General features: G+C 44.6%; 2 protein-coding genes across 2 annotated transcripts; one reads left to right on the top strand and one right to left on the bottom strand.

Annotated features, from left to right (window-relative positions):
- Nucleotides 1-4712: 4712 nt before the first annotated feature.
- h1m (linker histone H1M) lies at nt 4713-6822 on the top strand (the record flags this gene model as incomplete). Its single annotated transcript, XM_084167660.1, has 5 exons — nt 4713-4806; nt 4906-5171; nt 5443-5554; nt 6273-6322; nt 6505-6822. 5 exons carry the CDS (start codon nt 4713-4715, stop codon nt 6820-6822), a joined length of 840 nt encoding a protein of 279 aa, XP_084023786.1.
- A 751-nt stretch (nt 6823-7573) lies between these two features.
- LOC311133560 (transmembrane and coiled-coil domains protein 1-like) lies at nt 7574-19492 on the bottom strand. Its single transcript, XM_084167064.1, has 7 exons — nt 19385-19492; nt 16737-16786; nt 14860-15645; nt 11145-11570; nt 9270-9721; nt 8837-8972; nt 7574-8558 (listed from the first exon to the last, which is right to left on the bottom strand). The coding sequence occupies exons 3-7, from the start codon at nt 15472-15474 to the stop codon at nt 8244-8246; spliced, it is 1944 nt and encodes a 647-aa protein (XP_084023190.1). The 5' UTR covers nt 15475-15645; nt 16737-16786; nt 19385-19492; the 3' UTR covers nt 7574-8243.
- Nucleotides 19493-20146: the final 654 nt, after the last annotated feature.

Raw genomic sequence — 20146 nt, 5'->3', positions numbered from 1 at the left:
AAAACCTTAATTAGAGCTCCTGCTCACCTGACGTACCATGCCAGGTGTGTATTATACAGATGTTAATGGGAGAGGTATGGTCTTTACTCCAAAATTTCACTTAATATAACTTCCAAATGAAGAGAGACAATGAGACATAAAATAATCAGAGGGAAAAATGCTATTTTATGGACAACGGTGGAGGATTCTTAAAATAACCTTTGTGTTAGGGGGCTCTTAAAAGAGATGTTTCACTCCACGGCATGCTGCCATGGAACTTCACCTGCTGGTGATGAGAAGTAGGTGGTCAGCTTCTCCCTCACCTGGAGTGCCTGTCTGGGGGCGTTGTTTACACCTGCCCTGGTGATATTAGGCAGGTGACCATTTGGCGTGCCCATCTCCATCCGGAGCGGCTCCTGGGATGCCCTCCACAGGTAGTTGTGGAGAACACGTGGCCTTCAAGCAGGCATCGACATTTGAGGGGCTGTGACCAAGAACACTCCGAAACATTCTCCACCGGGCTGCCAGAATCCCAAAGGCACATTCAACATATAACCTTGCCCTGGACAGTCATTTGTTGAACATCCTTACAGGCCTTGGCAATGGCAGCTGGCGTCCAGCGTAGGGCCTCATGAGGTTGGGCCTCAAAGGGAAAGCCTCGTCGCTGACGAAGACGTGGGGAATGGGTGCCAGGTCTTCAGCCCCAGGGAGTGATGCAGGTGGTGGAATCTCCAGAGTGCCATCCTGAACTGCCTGGCCGAAGGCAGAGTCCCGGAGGGTCCTGCCATCACTTCCCTTGCCGTAAGCACCAACATCAACGACATGGAAACAGTAGATGGCATTTACAACAGCCAAGAGTACAACTGAATATGTACCCTTGTAGTTGTAGAATTGCAAACCCGAGCACGGTGGAGCCTGGATTACTACATGTTTCCCGTCAATGGAGTTTCCAGTTGGGTCAATTCCACCTCTCCAGGAACTCAGCAGCAATGGCCCTCCAGTCTTCCTCCTTCAGGACAGGCATGTATTTGCCGACCAGACAGTCCCAAATGTCTTGTGCCACAGAGGGGACAATGCCTGCCACCGTGGACCTCCCAACTCGGAAGCTGAATCCGATGGTCCTGTAGGAGTCCCCTGTCGCCAGGAATCTGAAATATTATTCAAAATAAGTATCAATATTGTTGTGTAACTTGAATTCCATCCACATATTCTATCTACTCATATAGCTACCTCACTATTGTTTACTATGCTCTACTAATTATATTGTAATACTCATCAACATAATTAACAATGCCTTGAAACAGTACAATTCAGTCTATGACTGTCCCAATAAACTGTAGCCCAGGCCAACTCTACACTCTTAGAAAAAAAGAACCTAAATAGGGTTTTCCGGCTGTCCCCATAGGAGAACCCTTTGAAGAACCCTTTTTGGTTCCAGGTAGAAACCTTTTTGGTTCCAGGTAGAACCCTTTTGGAACCCAAAAGAGTTCTACCTGGAAGCAAAAAGGGTTCTACCTGGAACCAAAAAGGGTTATCCTATGGTGACAGCCAAATAACTATTTTTGGAACCCTTTTTTCTAAGAGTGTACATGATTCCAATAAGAATGTAATGAATGACTGTAACTGTCTTGAACAACAAGGGGTCCTGGAGAAGACTAGGCTACCTTCATCAGGGCAGAAGGCACCCCAACTTTATTTTCATTTGGTAACATTTAATTTTAAACCAACTTTGGGAAAAGTAATAGGCCTAATGAACATTCTGTAAAAGTACATCTGATGTCACATAGGGCCTATTAACTAGAGAGCGCTTTAGCTAGCTAGGTTGCACATACAATACAGTGCATTTGGAAAGTATTCAGACCCATTTACTTTATCCACGTTTTGTTACGTTACAGCCTTATTCTAAAATGGATAATATACTTTTTTTCCCTCATCAATCTACACACAATACCCCATAATGACAAAACAGAAACCGTTTTTTAGCATTCTTTGCACATGTACTAAAACTTTTAAACAGAAATACCTTATTTACAAAAGTATTCAGACCCTTTGCTATGAGACTCGAAATTGAGCTCAGGTGCATCCTGTTTCCAGTGATCATCCTTGATGTTTCTACAACTTGATTGGAGTCCACCTGTGGTAAATTCAATTGATTGGACATGATTTGGAAAGGCACACACCTGTCTATATAAGGTCCCACAGTTGACAGTGCATGTCAGAGCAAAAACCAAGCCCTGAGGTCGAAGGAATTGTCCGTAGAGCTCCGAGACAAGATTGTGTCGAGGCACAGATCTGGGGAAGGGTACTAAAACATTTCTACAGCATTGAAGGTCCAAGAACACAGTGGCCTCCATCATTCTTAAATGGAAGACGTTTGGAACCACGAAGACTCTTCCTAGAGCTGGCCACCCGGCCAAACTGAGCAATCGGGGGAGAAGGGACATGGGCAGGGAGGGGACCAAGAGCCCGATGGTCACACTGACAGAGCTCCAGAGTTCCTCTGTGGAGATGGGAGAACCTTCCAGAAGGACAACTCTTCTTAATGGAAGAGTTGCCAGACGGAAGCCACTCCTCAGTAAAAGGCACATGACAACCCGCTTGGATTTTGCCAAAAGGCACCTAAAGACTATCAGACCATGAGAAACAAGATTCTCTGGTCTGATGAAACCAAGATGGAACTATTTGGCCTGAATGCCAAGCGTCACGTCTCGAGGACCTGGCACCATCCCTACGGCGAAGCATGGTGGTGGCAGCATCATGCTGTGGGGATGTTTTTCAGCGGCAGGGACTGGGAAACTAGTCAGGATCAAGGGAAAGATGAACGGGGCAAATTACAGAGAGATCCTTGATGAAAGCCTGCTCAGGACCTCAGACTTGGGTGAAGGTTCACCTTCCAACAGGACAACGACCCTAAGCACACAGCCAAGACAACACAGGAGTGGCTTCGGGACAAGTCCCTGAATGTCCTTGAGTGGCCCAGCCAGAGCCCAGACTTGAACCCGATCGAACATCTCTGGAGAGATCTGAAAATAGCTGAGCAGCGACACTCCCCATCCAACCTGACAGAGCTTGAGAGGATCTGCAGAGAAGAATGGGAGAAACTCCCCAAATACAGGTGTGCCAAGCTTGTAGCGTCATACCCAAGAAGACTTGGGGCTGTAATCGCTGCCAAAGGTGCTTCAACAAAGTACTGAGTAATGGGTCTGAATACTTTTGTAAATGTGATATTTCCATTTTTTATTTTTTTTAAATACCTGATTTTGCTTTGTCTTTATGGGGTATTGTGTGTAGATTGATGAGGGGGGAAAACAATTTAATACATTTTAGAATAAGGCTGTAACGTAACAAAATGTGCAAAAAGTCAAGGGGTCTGAATACTTTCCGAATGCACGAATATCTAATATCAATCAATTATGGTATCAAAGGCTTTAAAAAATTCACTTGAATTTTGCTTACCGGAGACCCAATCGCCAGGCGTTCAACTGGGCTGATGGACTCCCGGTAGTTGGTATCCATCCGGGCGATCCGGTCTCCAACCATCTGGAGCAGGTGATCGAACTGGCTTCGGTCCAGACGAAAGTAGCTTCGGAATTCCTCTCCAAACAGTCGAAGCTCTTGAATGAGACGGTGGAACTCCCCTGCCTGCTTTCGGGACTTCAACCATCCCTGGACCCATACAGACCTGCGCTTTCGGCAGGGCTGGTCCCGGTCCAACAGCACGATCAAGACCACCTTCCTCAACGTTGGTCTCATTGTTGAAAGAGCCTACTCTCTACTATCTTGACTATTTATTCTTTCAATTTCCTCTGAAACTATGTATTTTGGAGGAAAATTATATTATAGGCTGTCACAATAAATGTGTAGATGTCATCGAATAAATAATATGTATGCTACTTGCCAAATAAATTAATAATAAATTAAAATAAATTCTGCAGTAACACTTTTATTATTATGTAATCCCACTATTTTTTTACTGGATATGTGTGAAGTTGAACATTCACATTTTGCTACTTTCTGTCAAGTCTACGCATACAATTTGATGCATACGTTCGATAAATCCAACATATGCACCACACAGAATGCACTGCAACTGCCTCTGCAACACAATGCTGCAAGGCAAACGCAACGTTCCATTGGAAATGAATGTACTTCTGGTGTACAAAAATGCAAAACGCTTTCGGTGTGATCAAGGCGTTATATACGCATCATCATCTGGATAGGTGTGCAACAAAAGTTCAACATTCACCTTCTGCTACCATTTCCTTCAAGCCATCTAAGCATACAGTTTGACGCATAGTTCAATAAATCCAATGTATGCACCACACAGAACACGCTGCAAGGCAAAGGCAGCATTCCATTGGAAATGAATGTACTTCTGGTGTACCTAAAATGCAATAATGCTGTTGGTGTGATCAAAGTGTAAGGGTTTTCATAATTCATTTTTGTTTGGTGAATCATGTTTAATATGCCAGAGCAGTAAATGTAAGCAGCTGATCAGCGCAATAAAGGAAAGGATGCAAGGAAGGAACAGAGGCGAGGAAAGGAATCGACTTTATACTAGTGGGATGTGTCCTGAGTGGTAGCCTACCTAATAATTGTGAGCACCTGTTTGATGAACCACGTGGTTTGCGGCGGAGTTACTTGACGTGCATAAAATTGGAATCCAATCTCGTTTGGGAGGCGAGAAAATAGTAGTTTTGTTTGTACGTTAGCTTAAGATTTATCGTTTGAAAATGGCACCAAAAAAAACGGCAGCCTCCGAAGAAGTAATTTCATCTTCTGAATCACCCACTAAAGATGAAATAGTGTCGGGAAAAGTTAAATCCGGTTTGTAATGGATGTGTTGTTTAGGCAAATTTGGGTATCCTAATATTACTGACATTTCGTTTGTTTACGGTTATACATTTTTCACTTTCATTTCGTTAGATTCCAGCGAAACACCTGCTGTGGCACGGAAAACCCCCCTTCATCCACCAACAATGATGATGGTCAAAGAAGCGCTGAAGGAGTTGGACTCTCGAAAGGGGGTTTCCTCGCAGGCCATTCGTAGTTACATAACAGAGAAATATCCACCTTTGGACCTGGTGAAGTTGAAATACATGATACGCAAAGCCCTGAACAAAGGAATCGAGAGCGGGGTCTTAGTGAGGCCACCTAACTCCACTGCAAATGGCGCACAGGGGAGGTTTCGGGTTAGTGACCCTCGCCTATATTTTTGGTTAGGATAATTGTTAACTAGGCATAAATGTCAACCAATTAATTAAATCATGAAAAACTTTCCAAGGTGAATGGGCTTTATGTTGTGTATGTGGTAGCTTACCTGCCAAATGGGCCTAGTGGTTTTTGAATACAAATTTTAGCGTTAGTGTTTGTTATTCAAGTCAACGTTACATCAAAACATTGCATTGACCATGGGTTTGTTTATCAAATGTAGTTCAACGTCTTTTCCCCCTCCCTTGCCAGCTTGCAGTCAGGGGCAAGGTGAAGGAGCCCAAGCCTAAGGCCACTGAGAACACTGATCCCAACGTGAAGGCTGCCAAGGCTGGAGCCAAGAAGACCAAGGAGAAGGAAGCAGGTAAACTGCATCTATTTTGTTCATCACTCCTTGGATTTAGACATAACCCTATAATCTCCCCAATTGGCTGGGATAATTGTTTATTGAGCAACACTCATTGCAATGGCGGGAATTGAACAACGTAGGGCTGGGAATTGCCAGGGACCTCGTGATAGGATATCACAATACTTAGGTGCCGATACGATATGTATTGTGATTCGATGTTCCAACCCAGATAACAAGCACACCTTTGGCCGAAGTATCAAATTGTATGGGGAATGTATTTTGGTGCATATTTGCACATTGGGAAGATGTCGGCGAGACTTCAGGATATAATGTTTGTCTGGCCGACGTATAAACAATGTACAATTTAGGCATTCTAAAGTAATCTGCAAGATGTTGGGTAGATGTATTTGCGCTATCTGGGAACAAATTGCTGACTGTCTGCTGCAGAGCATGCGAAATGCGTTTTGATCAGTCATAGAAATAAGTGCTGAAAACATGTTGGCTCACTACTTAAAAAGATGGCGCACAAGCCAAAGGATGAACAATGCGCTACCTAGCAATTTTTTTTTTTACAAATCGATACCTTGAGTCTGTATTGCTATAATATCGCGGTATGTAAAATGTTTTCATCAGAACAAGGCACATTCTATGACTTGTATTGGTATCTCACTAATCCTTTTTGTAGTGTCCATGATTGCGTGTAGCTCCATTTACATCACTAACTTGTCTCTAGTTGCTGAGAAAAAAACTACAGCCAAAAAGCAGAAGGAGAAGACTTCAGAGGCAAGTGTGATCTATGTTCTGACAATTGGCATAGTTCAAGTGGTTTTGGTGGGTAAGCAGTGTGTTATGTACCTTGGTCATAATGTGTACTGTTCCCTGTTTAGGCTTTATCATGGTTAAATTTCATCTCATTTTCAATGGGTGATTGTATCGCAAATCTAACAGTCATTTTCATGTTTAAGGATGCAAAACCCAAGAAGGGTCCTGGTGGCTCCAAGGTGGCCCCTGCTAAGAAGCCCAAGGCAAAGAGGCCTGCTGAGGGGGCTGCTGAGGACCATCCCAAACCCAAAGCACTGAAGGCAGCCAAGAAGGGCGAGGGGGCAGCCAAGAAGGGCGAGGGGGCAGCCAAGAAGGGCGAGGGGGCAGCCAAGAAGGGCGAGGGGGCAGCCAAGAAGGGCGAGGGGGCAGCCAAGAAGGGCGAGGGGGGTAATGAAGGGGACACTGTGGCTCCTGCTGCTAGAACCACAGGGAAACGAGGCAAGAAGGCAGCAGCTGAGTGACTGTTCTCCTTTCATCCAAATGTGGGTTTTAAAGATGCACTTATCTTTTTGAATAAAGCTTATTTTTTTTGAAGTTGTTGTGGTGTCTTTTTAGTGTAGAGCTGTGTACTTTACTGTAGCTGCTGTAATTATGGGGAGTGTAGTCTCCCCTGTTCCTTTAGCGCAGGGAAATTCAAATCTTAACTGAAGAGGTCTGAAGGACTGCTGGTGGTTGTACCTGGTCTAAATCTGTCCTTAGAGGGGATGGAGAGCAATGGAACTGGCTTCGAGGCCTGTAATCATTTTGCATGTTTGAGTTAACTGCCACAAGCATTTTAAATTAAGTGTTCCCCACCCCGGTTTTAAGAGGGTTGGGGCTGGAGAAACGTAACCATTAATTCAGACTGCGCTATGAATTCAAGGAGAATCCACTTTAAACTGATAGTTTAAACTATGTTGAGGCTAGTGTTCTACATTCTGTTTACAGACGTTGGCGTAAAAAGCTTATTTGGGGTTCAAGCCTTGCGCACACCGACATTGCGTTTTGGTACACTGGAAGGTCAATCATTTCCAATGGAATGCTGTGAGCTTTGTGGCGCATACGTTGGATTTATTGAATGTATGAACTTTTGTTGCACAATGAGGCATTGGGTTGCTGCTGGTTATTTTCTCCCGTCACCCCTGAGATCTATAAAATAGTGCTGTGGACCTGGATTTGAGAAAGGCAACATCCAGTTATGGTTTCATTTGACTCCATGACCAGTTCATTTTTGAAAACAGCATGTTTATTTGTTTAAAAAAATAAAGTACTATTTCACTGTCACTAATGGAAGCACAGTGAGCATTGTTACAGCTCTTCAAGTATGTTCATAGATTAGTTCGTTTCTGCAGGGGGCAGGACCAAGAGGGCAGTCTTCTCTAGCATATTCCAGCTCGTCCATATAAAACACACTGCTCAAGGCTCCAGTTTGATTTTGTCCATCGATCCTCCCAGAAAGACAAGCAATGGGGTGATCGAGAAGAGGGACAAACATTGGAGTAAGAAAAGGGAGAGATTTTAGAGTTAGAGAACAGGGAGGACACTAGCCATGTGGATCAGCAAAATGCCAGCTGTTCATTATCCAAATCCAGCCATGAGAGAGCCCTCAATCTGTTTTAATGAGAGCAAGAAACAAATTCAATACCACTTGTATCAATTCTAAAACAGAAAACTCAAACATCTTCCACGTGTAAACAAATTCACTCCTTGGAGAGAAATAAAGGTGTGCAGTTATCCTGGCTCCTCCTTTCCACTAAGCCCCGCCCATTATGCTGGCCTGGCGCCACTACAGTTGCATCAGAGGCAGTGCATGGGTTAGTTAGTCCCCTCGTCACCGTCCCTCATTGTTACAAGAGCTCCGTTGCCTCCATTTGTCGTTCATTAAGAGAGGCCCCCCTGCAGGTCAACTCGGGGACAGCAGGAAGCGGTCCAAGTACTGGGAGATGACCTCCCAGTTCCTCCAGAGGAAGGCGAGGACGACAACAAGGAGCAGCGTGGAGAAGGTGCGGCTACGCGTCTTCATCAGGGGCACCACGCAGTTGGCCACGGTGGAGACGAACACCAGGAGCACGGCCATGACGGCTAGCAGCACGTTGATGAGCTTGCCCAGCAGGGTCCGGGCCGTGGCGTTCTCCAGGCCTTCTAGCTGGACCACCTGCTGCTGCTGCTGCTGCAGCTCCATCTTGGAGATACGCGTCTGGCATGCCTCTAACGCCTCCTACACGGGGGAGGGGAGAGACGGTTCACACAGTGTGGCATGTCAACAACACACTTCAGCACAAACATGGCTAGACATAACTACTGTACCACATATCATTGAGAAGACCATGGATCACAGTGTGAAACACATCTACTGTACCATGTAGCAAGATAATAGTACAAAAAATGTCCCAGACTAAGAATACACCTTGGGTTCACTGGAGACGCACTGTTGAGGCCCTTTGGAGCTAAAAGTCAAGTATAATCCTTCCTTCAAGTACTGGAGGAACAACCTACCTGAATGTCTCTAGCTCTCTCATAAGACTGATAGGCGATCTTCTCCTCCATGCTGGCCAGCTCCTGCTTCAGGTTAAGGATCTCATTCTGGTGGAGCTCTGTTAAGTCGTTGAGCTGCTCCTCCAGACGTTCACACCTGGAGACACACAGAGGTCATGTACCGATCACACACTTCCTTTCATGAAGATGGTGGAGATGTTTGCTGTTGCTGAGTGAGAATAATACATTATTTTGAATGGAAAGGGTTTAATAACAAAAGAGGTTTGCATTTATGAGCGATTTGAGCAAGTGCTGAGTGCAGTGAGGGGTGGTAAATACCTGCAGATTTCAGGTTATCACATGCGTATTAGTGACATTCAGTGTCCTTTGTAAATGAGGACTTGGTAAAGAGTATGTAGTACCTGCGAGGTTGTGTGTGGCAGTGGCTGGCTACCTGTATCTCTCCTCCTGCAAGGCCTGTATGATCATGGTGTAGTCTCTCTGGTAGTGACTCTTCAAGCTGTCGAACGACTCATCCAGCCGACCCTGGTTGTCCCGGAGCTCCTGCACCTCGTGGAGCAGCGTGTCCAAGCCCAATGACTGGCCGGGCTCCAGGATGTTAAGACCCTTAATAGAGCTGGGCAGGCCCCCGGGGATGCTGTTGGCCCCCGCCGAGCCGGAGCTGGCGCTAGAGCAGTCGTCCTCACTGCCGTACTTGGGGCTGGAAGCCCCCCCCAGACCGTGACCATCCTCCTGGGGTTCGTCGAGGGAGTCCTTCAGGGATGAAATGTTGTCGGCGCTGCCAAACTTGTTGCGGATGAGGGAGGCGATCTCTCGGGGCTTGGACACCACGGCCCCGGCTGCAGAGTGAGTGGCATGGGAGAAGCTGGAGAGGCCACCGGTCACCTGTAGGGAAAGACAGGTCAGTTACTAACTGGGGTGGGGACTAAGGTGGGAATTAAAGGAGATTATACCACAGCATTGTTGAGTACTCGTTTCCGATTGGCTAGAAGGGCATTCTAGAATGGACATTAAAACCAGATAACAGGACAGTTGGAAAAAGATAAAATCGGGACACCTTGCATTCATGACGCAATATGCGCCTACACATGCAGACTGTACTTGCTACAAAGTTACAAAAAGCTAAACCAACAACCACTCAAACCGAAATTGGATACATTGTAAACACAGGTCCGACGAGGAAAAACTGTAGCTAGCTGGTATTTATTTGTTTTTGCAGAGAAACATCTGATGAACTAACATGGTGAGTGATGAACATGAATTTCTCTGGTCCCTACTGTTGCAGTCATGACGCAAGTGGCGCTATGCTGTCAAATCCTCCCACGTTTGTAGTTTGACCAGCTGTTTTCAGCAACAGGTATTTTTGAATTTGGTTGTCATATTGGCAGGTTTGCTAGCAACAAACGATTTAGATAGCTTCTAGCCTAGTGTTTGATATGCAATGCAATCTCCTCGTAATGAACAGTGTTGAGTGTCCTGACGAGAAGGCAAACTTTTATAGCTATGCCAGGCAAAAATCGGGCATCATTGTTATGGATATATCTTAATTAATGTCAATAGAAAACAGCTTAAATAAACACAAATGCAGCTACTTTGCTGTTATTCTGGCTGCAGATGTCATGCCTGTGTTAGCCAGCGAGCATGGCAACGGAACATATAGAACGAACAACTGGGTCACGTCCCTAGCAACCAAAAGATGAGGAAGTAAATAAACAAAACAATTGTATTTCTACCGGTAAATGTGTGCTTTAGTATTGTTTTCTTTGGAAACTGTGGTAAAAGCGGGATAAATGCCTTCGTTATGTACATTAACTTGGAAAAATGAACTCCGCAAAGTCGTCCATTATTTCCAAGGTTATCTACAGAACATCTGCGTTTATCCCTTACTTAATGGACAGGGACAGAGATACTAGATCTGGGTTCAAACAGAGTGACCGGGTATGATGTTTTGCAACTATTCTATTGGTTCCATTGTGCCAATCATGCTCAATCAAGCCCAGCTAAAGCATTATAAATGATTTCAAATACTATTTTTGAACCCAGGTCTGAGAGATACGTATTCTACATGTGTTCTATTGAATTCTGTTGATAGGAATCTGTTAGAAGCTGTGTACTGCTAACCACTCTGTAAAGGAGTCAAGGACAGGTGGCTAAGACCACACAAATTATACTTTGGTGGTGGTAGTACTCACATTAGCAGATGCAGTGGTAGAAATGAGTATGACAGTGGTGAAAAATAAGCAGGATGACTAACAAAACAGCTCACAGGGAAAGTAAATGTGATTAAAATGTTCATAACAGCACTAACCTTGGCGCCCACGTCCTTGAGGCCTTGGTGCATGTCTCTGAGCACGTCTTTGGGCTGACGGGGGATCCCGTTCTGCTCCACCTCTTTCAGCTTGCGGTGGTAGTGCTCCAACTTCCTCTGCAGTTGCTGGATGGTCTGGGCTGATTTCTGGTTCTTCTTCTCAAACACCTGTTTGATGCGGGCACTCTGCTGCTTGTCTGCGTTATTAGCTAGCTTCAGGTACTCAGCCACATTGTCGTCTCTGGCCCTCTGCTCGATCTTGATCTGCTCTGTGAGCTTGAGGATCTTCTGCTGCAGCTGGGCGATGGCCTGTTTGGTGCGCTGGGGGTCGGGGGTGCTGTCCACTGAGTCCAGCCCGTAGCCATCGGCTCCATAGGAAATAGCGTTGGGCGATACGGCCGGGCCGGAGCCGTCCAGACGATCCAGCTGATCAAGGAAAGAGAGAGAGTAATGAGGAAGTGAAGATAAAGGGAGGATGTAAAGAAGGGATCAGAGACTGTCGTGTGAGATTGAGGAAGAGTGTAAAAAGAGCTGGAAGAGGAAGGCCTATTATATCAACAGTATTGAGTTTCATCATTTCAAAAACTATCTTCATCAGGCTGCAAAACAGTCGACCACAAGCTTCCTCCAGTTGCTACGGTCACTAGCAAGGTTTACTATTTGATGTGGTTGAAGCAACTTGTCTTCGCCCCCCATCAGACCTTGTATGTATATGAAACTAGAACACTAACATAATAAACCAGCCAATACCAACACCCTATAATCATAAGGTTATCTGTTACCTACCATTATACTCAGACTGGTTTCCTATAATGTGTAAAACAGCTGGGACATACCTTTCATATATTAACCCAGAGGAATCCATGTGTATAATCTGAGCAGTAATCCATCAAACAGGGATGCCATACAGACTGTGTGTGTGTGTCACCTCATACATAACTCTGAAGATGACAAAGGCTCAAGCATTTGTTTTATTTATTTTTTACACAGTGCCTTAAGTATTCATACCCCTTGATTATTCCACATTTTGTTGTGTTACAGCCTGAATTCAAAATGGATGAAATAAAAAAATGTCTCACCCATCTACACACAATACCCCATAATTGCAATGTGAAAACATGTTTTCTGAAATGTTAGTTAATTTATTGAAAATTAAATACAGAAATATCTAATTTACATAAGTATTCACACCCCTGAGTCAATACTTTGTAGAAGCACCTTTGGCGGTGATTACAGCTGTGAGTCTTTAAGAGCTGGGTAAGTCTCTAAGAGCTTTGCACACCTGGATTGTACAATATATTTCATTATCTTTTTTAAAATTCTTTAAACTCTGTCAAATTGATTCTTGATCATTGCTAGACGGCGACTTTCAAGCCGATTTAAGTCAAAACTGTAACTAAGCCACTCAGGAACATTCAATGTCGTCTTGGTAAGCAACTCCAGTGTAGATTTGGCCTTGTGTTTTAGGTTATTGTCCTGCTGAAAGGTGAATGTCTCCAAGTGTCTATTGGAAAGCAGACTGAACAAGGTTTTCCTCTAGGATTTTGCCTGTGTTTATAGCTGTATTCTGCTTATTTTTATCCTAAATAACTCCCTAGTTCTTGCCGATGACAAGCGTACCCATAACATGATGCAGCCACCACAACGCTTGAAAATATGAAGAGCGGTACTCAGTAATGTGTTGTGTTTGCCCCAAACATAACACTTTGTATTCAGGACAAAATGTTAATTTCTTTGCCCCATTTTTTGCAGTATTACTTAAGTGCCTTGTTGCAAACAGGATGCTTGTTTTGGCTTCCTTCTTTTCACTGTCATTTAGGTTAGTATTGTGGAGTAACTACAATGTTGTTGATCCATCCTCAGTTCTCATATCACAACCATTAAACTCTGTTTTAAAATCACAATAGGCCTCATGGTGAAAGCCCTGAGCAGTTTCCTTCCTCTCCGGCAACTGAGTTAGGAAGGACGCCTGTATTTTTGTAGTAACTGGTTGTATTGATACACCATCCAAAGCCTAATTAATAACTTCATCATGCTCAAAGGGATATTCAGCGTCTGCTTTATTATATAAACATTCTTTTACACATCTTCAGTGCCATTTTTTGCAAGGCATTGAAAAACCTCCATGGTCTTCGTGGTTGAATCTGTGATTGAAATTCACTAATCAATTAAGGGACCTTACAGATAATTGTATGTATGGGGTACATAGATGCAGTCATTATTACAAATCGTGTTAACCACTTTTATTGAACATGGAATGAGTCCATGTAACTTGTTAAGCACATTTTTATTCCTAAACTTATTTAGGCTTGCCATAACAAAGGGCTTGAATACTTGTTGACAAGACATTTCAGCTTTTAATTTTGTATTAATTTCTAAAATGTTCTACAAACAAAATTACACATTATGGGGTATTGTGTGTAGATCAGTGACACATCTAAATGTAATCCATTTAAAATTCAGGCTGTAACAACAAAATGTGGAAAAAGTAAAGGGGTGTGAATACTTTCTGAAGGCACTGTATGTTCTCAAATAAATGTGCTATAAACAGATTCTGGAACGGCAGTGTTAGAGGTCAGAAGAGAATCAACTGTGCAGAGAGGGGTTCTGTGCTGTTCTTGGGAGTTGGGAAAGACGTAGGCCACCACAGTGGGGTTGCGAGTACATCCCCCTTTCCATCACTGTCAGTGTCAGCTCAGACAGCTTGTGTAACAGCCAGGCAGTAGACAGGACTGTTGCTCTCTCTAAGAATGACAGACTGTCGACTGAGTCACTCAACCACAGCCACGTCCCGATGCTAGTTAGACCCTAGGCTGATAGCTGCTCTTGTAAGGACAGTTGATTGCAGTATACACAGTTTGGTGATTACTATCTACTGTTGGTGCAACAGACAGCTTAGCCTTATCCATCCAACAGTCAGATTCATACCCATACTTCTCAAAAGGCTTGGTGGTGTCATCAAGCATTGTGAGATGACTGCCAGGGATATGCACTGTGCATGATGGGTATACCTCAGACACAATAAGGGGCTAGCTCTACTAGTTGTCTATGAGTTCAACACTCAAGCCTAACAGTGTAAAGGACTTTGAAAGGATTTGATCATTTACCTGCTACAAGTCAGTATTAATTCATTGCCAAAATATTGCACATTACACATTTCAATGGATGTGAGAAATTCCAGTGAGGACCATTTTATATCTTGAGGGCTATAGAACAGTGTCAATGATGTAAGGCAACGATACGTTCTTCAAACTTTGAGCTTGTTTTGGCCTGCAAGGCAAGCCTTCGCTGGCTGACCTAAAGTACACTTGGAGACAGCCACAGGCCACAGCTAAATATAGAAAAGCTTAGAGCACATAGTCACCTACACACACACACTATTGCTCTCTCTGACCCGCCAGCCCTGACAGCGCCTTTCACTCCTTCATCCAATAACATCCAGAGGACAGCAAGCCAGTTAGCCGAAATCTGACCAATTTAATTTAATTACAAGAAGTCATGAATTCTGACCTTCCAACTGTGCTTCCATTTCTTCTGTTTCTATAGTAGTAGCAGCTTGTTTTTTATTTACGTAAAAAGCTTTGCAGTGGCCTGTCTGTCCCAGTGGGTAGGTCCCCTAGTTTAATCTCACATGGTCAGTCTACTCAGTGGAGTGGTACCTGGAGGTGAGCAGCATGTCTGCCAGGGTTGGGGTTAGGGTTAGGGTTAAACTCACCCGGTCAGGCTCCTCAGTGGAGTGGTACCCGGATGTGAGCAGCATGTCGGCCAGGGCAGGGCTGGTGAGCGTGTCCGTGGTGGAGGAGGAACGCGGGCGGCCAGCCTGCAGCAGCATCACCTCCTGGGTACTCCTCCGGTGGATCTGGGGGCTGCCTTTCTGAGGGGGGTCCCCGGTCCCCCCAGTCTTGCTGCGGCGGCTCTGCAGGCTGGTCCCTCGCTTCATCATTGGGGGCGCACTTCTGATCTGCTGCAGAACGCGGCTCAGAGCTGCAGGGGGAGCGGAGGAAGTAGCATGGGGGTCAGAGTCCGGACCGGGCGGCAAGGGGGCGGGAGCGTCCCCAACCTCTGGCCCCCCACCGTCCGGGGGCTCAGGGGCGGGCCCGCCCGTAGAGAAGGAGGCGGCGGCGTCGTGCGGGGAGACGGACGAGCGCCGGCGTTGCGGCTGGAAGAGCTGCTTCAGGCCGTGGCCCAGCGCGCCCATGTTCTCCAGTGCATTGTGGGTGATTTTGGACAGGCCGTGCTCCGACTCAGACGCCCGCCGGCCCACCTCCGGATCTGCCCGGCCTCCCACTTCCGGCTCCTCAGGACTCTGCTCACTGCTAGCCTGATCCATCAGGGGGCGCCAGGCTGACGCTCAGCCACAGGGTCAACACTGGGGGTGCGAGGGTCTAGCTACGTCCCAACACCACACCCCCTCTCAGAGGCAGCTTCAAAGCCAGGAAGCAGGGGGGATGGCACTGGGCCCTGTGCATGCATCTGCAGATTGGCTCAAAGTCATGCTCGTCTAACACAAGGAGGAAAATAAAATGGATTATGACATGCAGCAGTGAGTGGACAAGACATAAGAAAGTAGCAGAATTAAAACTATGATTACACAAAGGAGCAGACAGTTGTTGAACTAGGGTCGGCTTTGAGACATTGAGGCTTGAGTTATTAGTTGACTCAAATTGTTTTATTATGTCAAAATATTCTTAATGGCAATATTAGTAAATGTTCTCAGAGAAATCCTATGAACCAAACCACAACGTCTGATATGGCTAAACCCACTTACAAAACAACTCTACTGTACTAGCCTAATCTACAGCAATGATGGGTGTCATGCTAAACAACTCTACTGTACTAGCCTAATCTACAGCAATGATGGGTGTCATGCTAAATGAATTATTTTCCAAAAACATAATTTCTGAAATGCTGGGGTTTATTGTACAGTTTCCATAGATACTGTCACTGTGGCACTTTAGTGTATCAGACTGCAAATTCACTTTTAGAGGACAGAAGCGTGTCACGTCACAGGACCTGGGTAACTAGCCTAATCTGTGGTTCCCTGGTCAGGCAGAGGCTAAAAAACATTGCCTTAATTATTCACTCAGACAGTAGGCCTAAGTGACACTCAGACTGTCCTTTTACATTGTTGTCTAATATAAGACACACAGCATTTCAGAAACTATTTCTTTACTAAATGGGTGAAAGAAACCATGTATCGTTTTAGGATTTCGAATGAGTTTAAAATTATAGTAGCTAAATAATATTAAAAGGATGGTGAGTGAGCACTAAAATATTAATTAATATAGTTTTATCAGGTGGTCTTATCTGCCGGAGGCACCGAGAATTGCACCATGTTCTCCCTGTAGAGAGCTTTGGCCTCAGAATCAAACATGGAGCTGTGAGCGGGGCTGTCAGAGCTGAGCTCAGAGAGTCCTTTATATAAAGACTATCTTTCGCTTATCAACAGCATAGATAGATCGAAAGAGAGAGGGGGATAAAGGGAGGGGAGGGAGAGAGATTTGGAGGAAGAAAGCGAGAGGGAAAAGGAGAGAGCAAGAAGAAACAGTTGACAAGAAAGAGTAGAAACAGAGCGAGAGAAAAATAGCTTACCATCCGTCCAGCTTCTCCTCTTCTGACTCACAGCTCAGGGTTGGCTGCTGCTGCGGAGGAGGTGGTAAACATGAGAGGAAAATCACTATCAAATTGGAATCAACGAAGAGATACAAATAAATGATGCTGGCATAGCGGCACACTGACTCACGCTCAATCAGCCATGTATAAACTGCACAGAATCAAAGAGACCTGTATACACACACACTGAGGCTCTTCAGTGACTTCTAAAATGTATTCTAGAAGGAGGAGCAGTCCTTATCATAACAGCAAATATCTTCACTGCCCAGTGCACACTCAAAATGTGAAACTATGACATGAAGATGTGTGGAAAACCTCACAGTGATGACTCCATCCAGATTACTCAAGAGAGCTCAGAGCAGAGCAGTAGAGGTCTCTGATACAGTGGGGGAAAAAGTATTTAGTCAGCCACCAATTGTGCAAGTTCTCCCACTTAAAAAGATGGGAGAGGCCTGTAATTTACATCATAGGTACACGTCAACTATGACAGACAAAATGAGAAGAAAAAAAATCCTGAAAATCACAATGTAGGATTTTTAATGAATTTATTTGCAAATTATGGTGGAAAATAAGTATTTGTTCAATAACAAAAGTTTCTCAATACTTTGTTATATACCCTTTGTTGGCAATGACACAGGTCAAACGTTTTCTGTAAGTCTTCACAAGGTTTTCACACACTGTTGCTGGTATTTTGGCCCATTCCTCCATGCAGATCTCCTCTAGAGCAGTGATGTTTTGGGGCTGTCGCTGGGCAACACAGACTTTCAACTCCCTCCAAAGATTTTCTATGGGGTTGAGATCTGGAGACTGGCTAGGCCACTCCAGGACCTTGAAATGCTTCTTACGAAGCCACTCCTTCATTGCCCGGGCGGTGTGTTTGGGATCATTGTCATGCTGAAAGACCCAGCCACGTTTCATCTTCAATGCCCTTGCTGATGGAAGGAGGTTTTCACTCAAAATCGCACGATACATGGCCCCATTCATTCTTTCCTTTACACGGATCAGTCGTTCTGGTCCCTTTGCAGAAAAACAGCCCCAAAGCATGATGTTTCCACCCCCATGCTTCACAGTAGGTATGGTGTTCTTTGGATGCAACTCAGCATTCTTTGTCCTCCAAACACGACGAGTTCAGTTTTTACCAAAAAGTTCTATTTTGGTTTCATCTGACCATATGACATTCTCCCAATCCTCTTCTGGATCATCCAAATGCACTCTAGCAAACTTCAGACGGGCCTGGACATGTACTGGCTTAAGCAGGGGGACATGTCTGGCACTGCAGGATTTGAATCCCTGGCGGCGTAGTGTGTTACTGATGGTAGGCTTTGTTACTTTGGTCCCAGCTCTCTGCAGGTCATTCACTAGGTCCCCCCGTGTGGTTCTGGGATTTTTGCTCACCGTTCTTGTGATCATTTTGACCCCACGGGTCCCAGATCGAGGGAGATTATCAGTGGTCTTGTATGTCTTCCATTTCCTAATAATTGCTCCCACAGTTGATTTCTTCAAACCAAGCTGCTTACCTATTGCAGATTCAGTCTTCCCAGCCTGGTGCAGGTCTACAATTTTGTTTCTGGTGTCCTTTGACAGCTCTTTGGTCTTGGCCATAGTAGAGTTTGGAGTGTGACTGTTTGAGGTTGTGGACAGGTGTCTTTTATACTGATAAATTCAAACAGGTGCCATTAATACAGGTAACGAGTGGAGGACAGAGGAGCCTCTTAAAGAAGAAGTTACAGGTCTGTGAGAGTCAGAAATCTTGCTTGTTTGTAGGTGACCAAATACTTATTTTCCACCATAATTTGCAAATAAATTCATAAAAAATCCTACAATGTGATTTTCTGGATTTTTTCCCCCTCAATTTGTCTGTCATAGTTGACGTGTACCTATGATGAAAATTACAGGCCTCTCTCATCTTTTTAAGTGGGAGAACTTGCACAATTGGTGGCTGACTAAATAATTTTTTTCCCCACTGTACATTGATGCATCATGACACAAAGCTTGAGAGACGCTGACTAGCAGACGACGTCAATAACCTAATGGAGCCCCTTTCTTGTAGTGGTCACATCACAAATGGCACCCTATTCCTTACAATATAGCAGATAGGTTGCCGTTTGGGACACAATGTGAATACCGGTATGACGTTGTGCCATGATATGGATTTTGCCATATCATGATAAATTTATGTATGAAATAAAGGCAGGGTTTTTTTCCGTTCAGAATTTCTGTCGAGTGATACAGCCTATTGGGCTAGTTCAAATTGTTTATTTTACTAGAAACATAGCCTTTTTTTAGCAAAGAAAAAAAACTAGAAGCATGGACGTTACACGCAATCTGCCTGCCAATCAAAGTCAACAAACAAGCATGCGCAACTGCAGAGAATCAAGCATTGAGGATGACTGAAGACAAGGAAAATAAAGCTATTGAGGTTGATTTGCAGGACGAGGAAGAATTGGTTCGAAAAAAGGGGGCCTCGTCTGTCGTTTGGAACTGGTTTGGCTTTAAGATATCCGACCTCGACCAACAAACAGTACTGTGTAAGTTGTGTCGACGCATTGTGCTAGCCAAAGGTGGAAACACCAGCAATCTTTTTCACCACCTGAAAACCTGCATGTGCGTGAATATGAAGAATCTACCAGAATGCGTGCTACAAATCCCCGGAGCAGCAGAGCAAGTCCCAAGACATCTTCAAGCCAGACCCGCACTCAGCTGTCACTCAAGGCATCATTCGTTAGTGGTACTCCCTATGACAAGAAGAGCAAGAAATGGAATGAGAAAACGAGTGCAATTAGGTATCACATAGCGAAAGACATGGAACCAATTCAAACTGTGGAGAAAGATGGCTTCAGAAAGTTGATTCGAACTCTAGTCCGAAAATACGACATCCCGAGCCGTAAATACTTCAGCAAAACATGTCTGCCAGAACTCTATACAGCATGTCGGGACACAGCTGCCAACGAAATCCGTAACGCTGCATTCTTCTCTACCACTGCCGACTTAATAAAGGTGAAAAAATTTATAAAAATTATGGTCAAGCCGGACCACAGAGCCATACATTAGCCTCACGATTCATTACATTGACGAAACTGGAATCTGCAAAGCAAATTCCTTCAGACCTCGAATTTCCCAGACGACTACACCGGAGAAATAATTGCAGCTGGGCTGAGGGAGGCACTTTCATCCTTGGGCTTGAAAGAGTCTCCTCAAGTATGTATGACTACCGACAGCGGATTGAACATGGTCAAAGCATTGGAGCTGAACAAATGGACAAGACTAGGGTGTTTCGGACACAGGCTACACATTGCTATTGGTAAGTTTCAACGTCCAAAACACAGAGCAAGGTAGAAATATAACGTCACTTAAAAACAACATAAAATACAGAATAACTGTTGTATTCC

This window comes from Coregonus lavaretus, assembly GCF_964263955.1.
Source record: "Coregonus lavaretus genome assembly, chromosome: 8".
In the NCBI taxonomy this organism is placed as follows: Eukaryota; Metazoa; Chordata; class Actinopteri; order Salmoniformes; family Salmonidae; genus Coregonus; species Coregonus lavaretus.
This window is presented reverse-complemented; position numbering and strand designations above follow the sequence as displayed.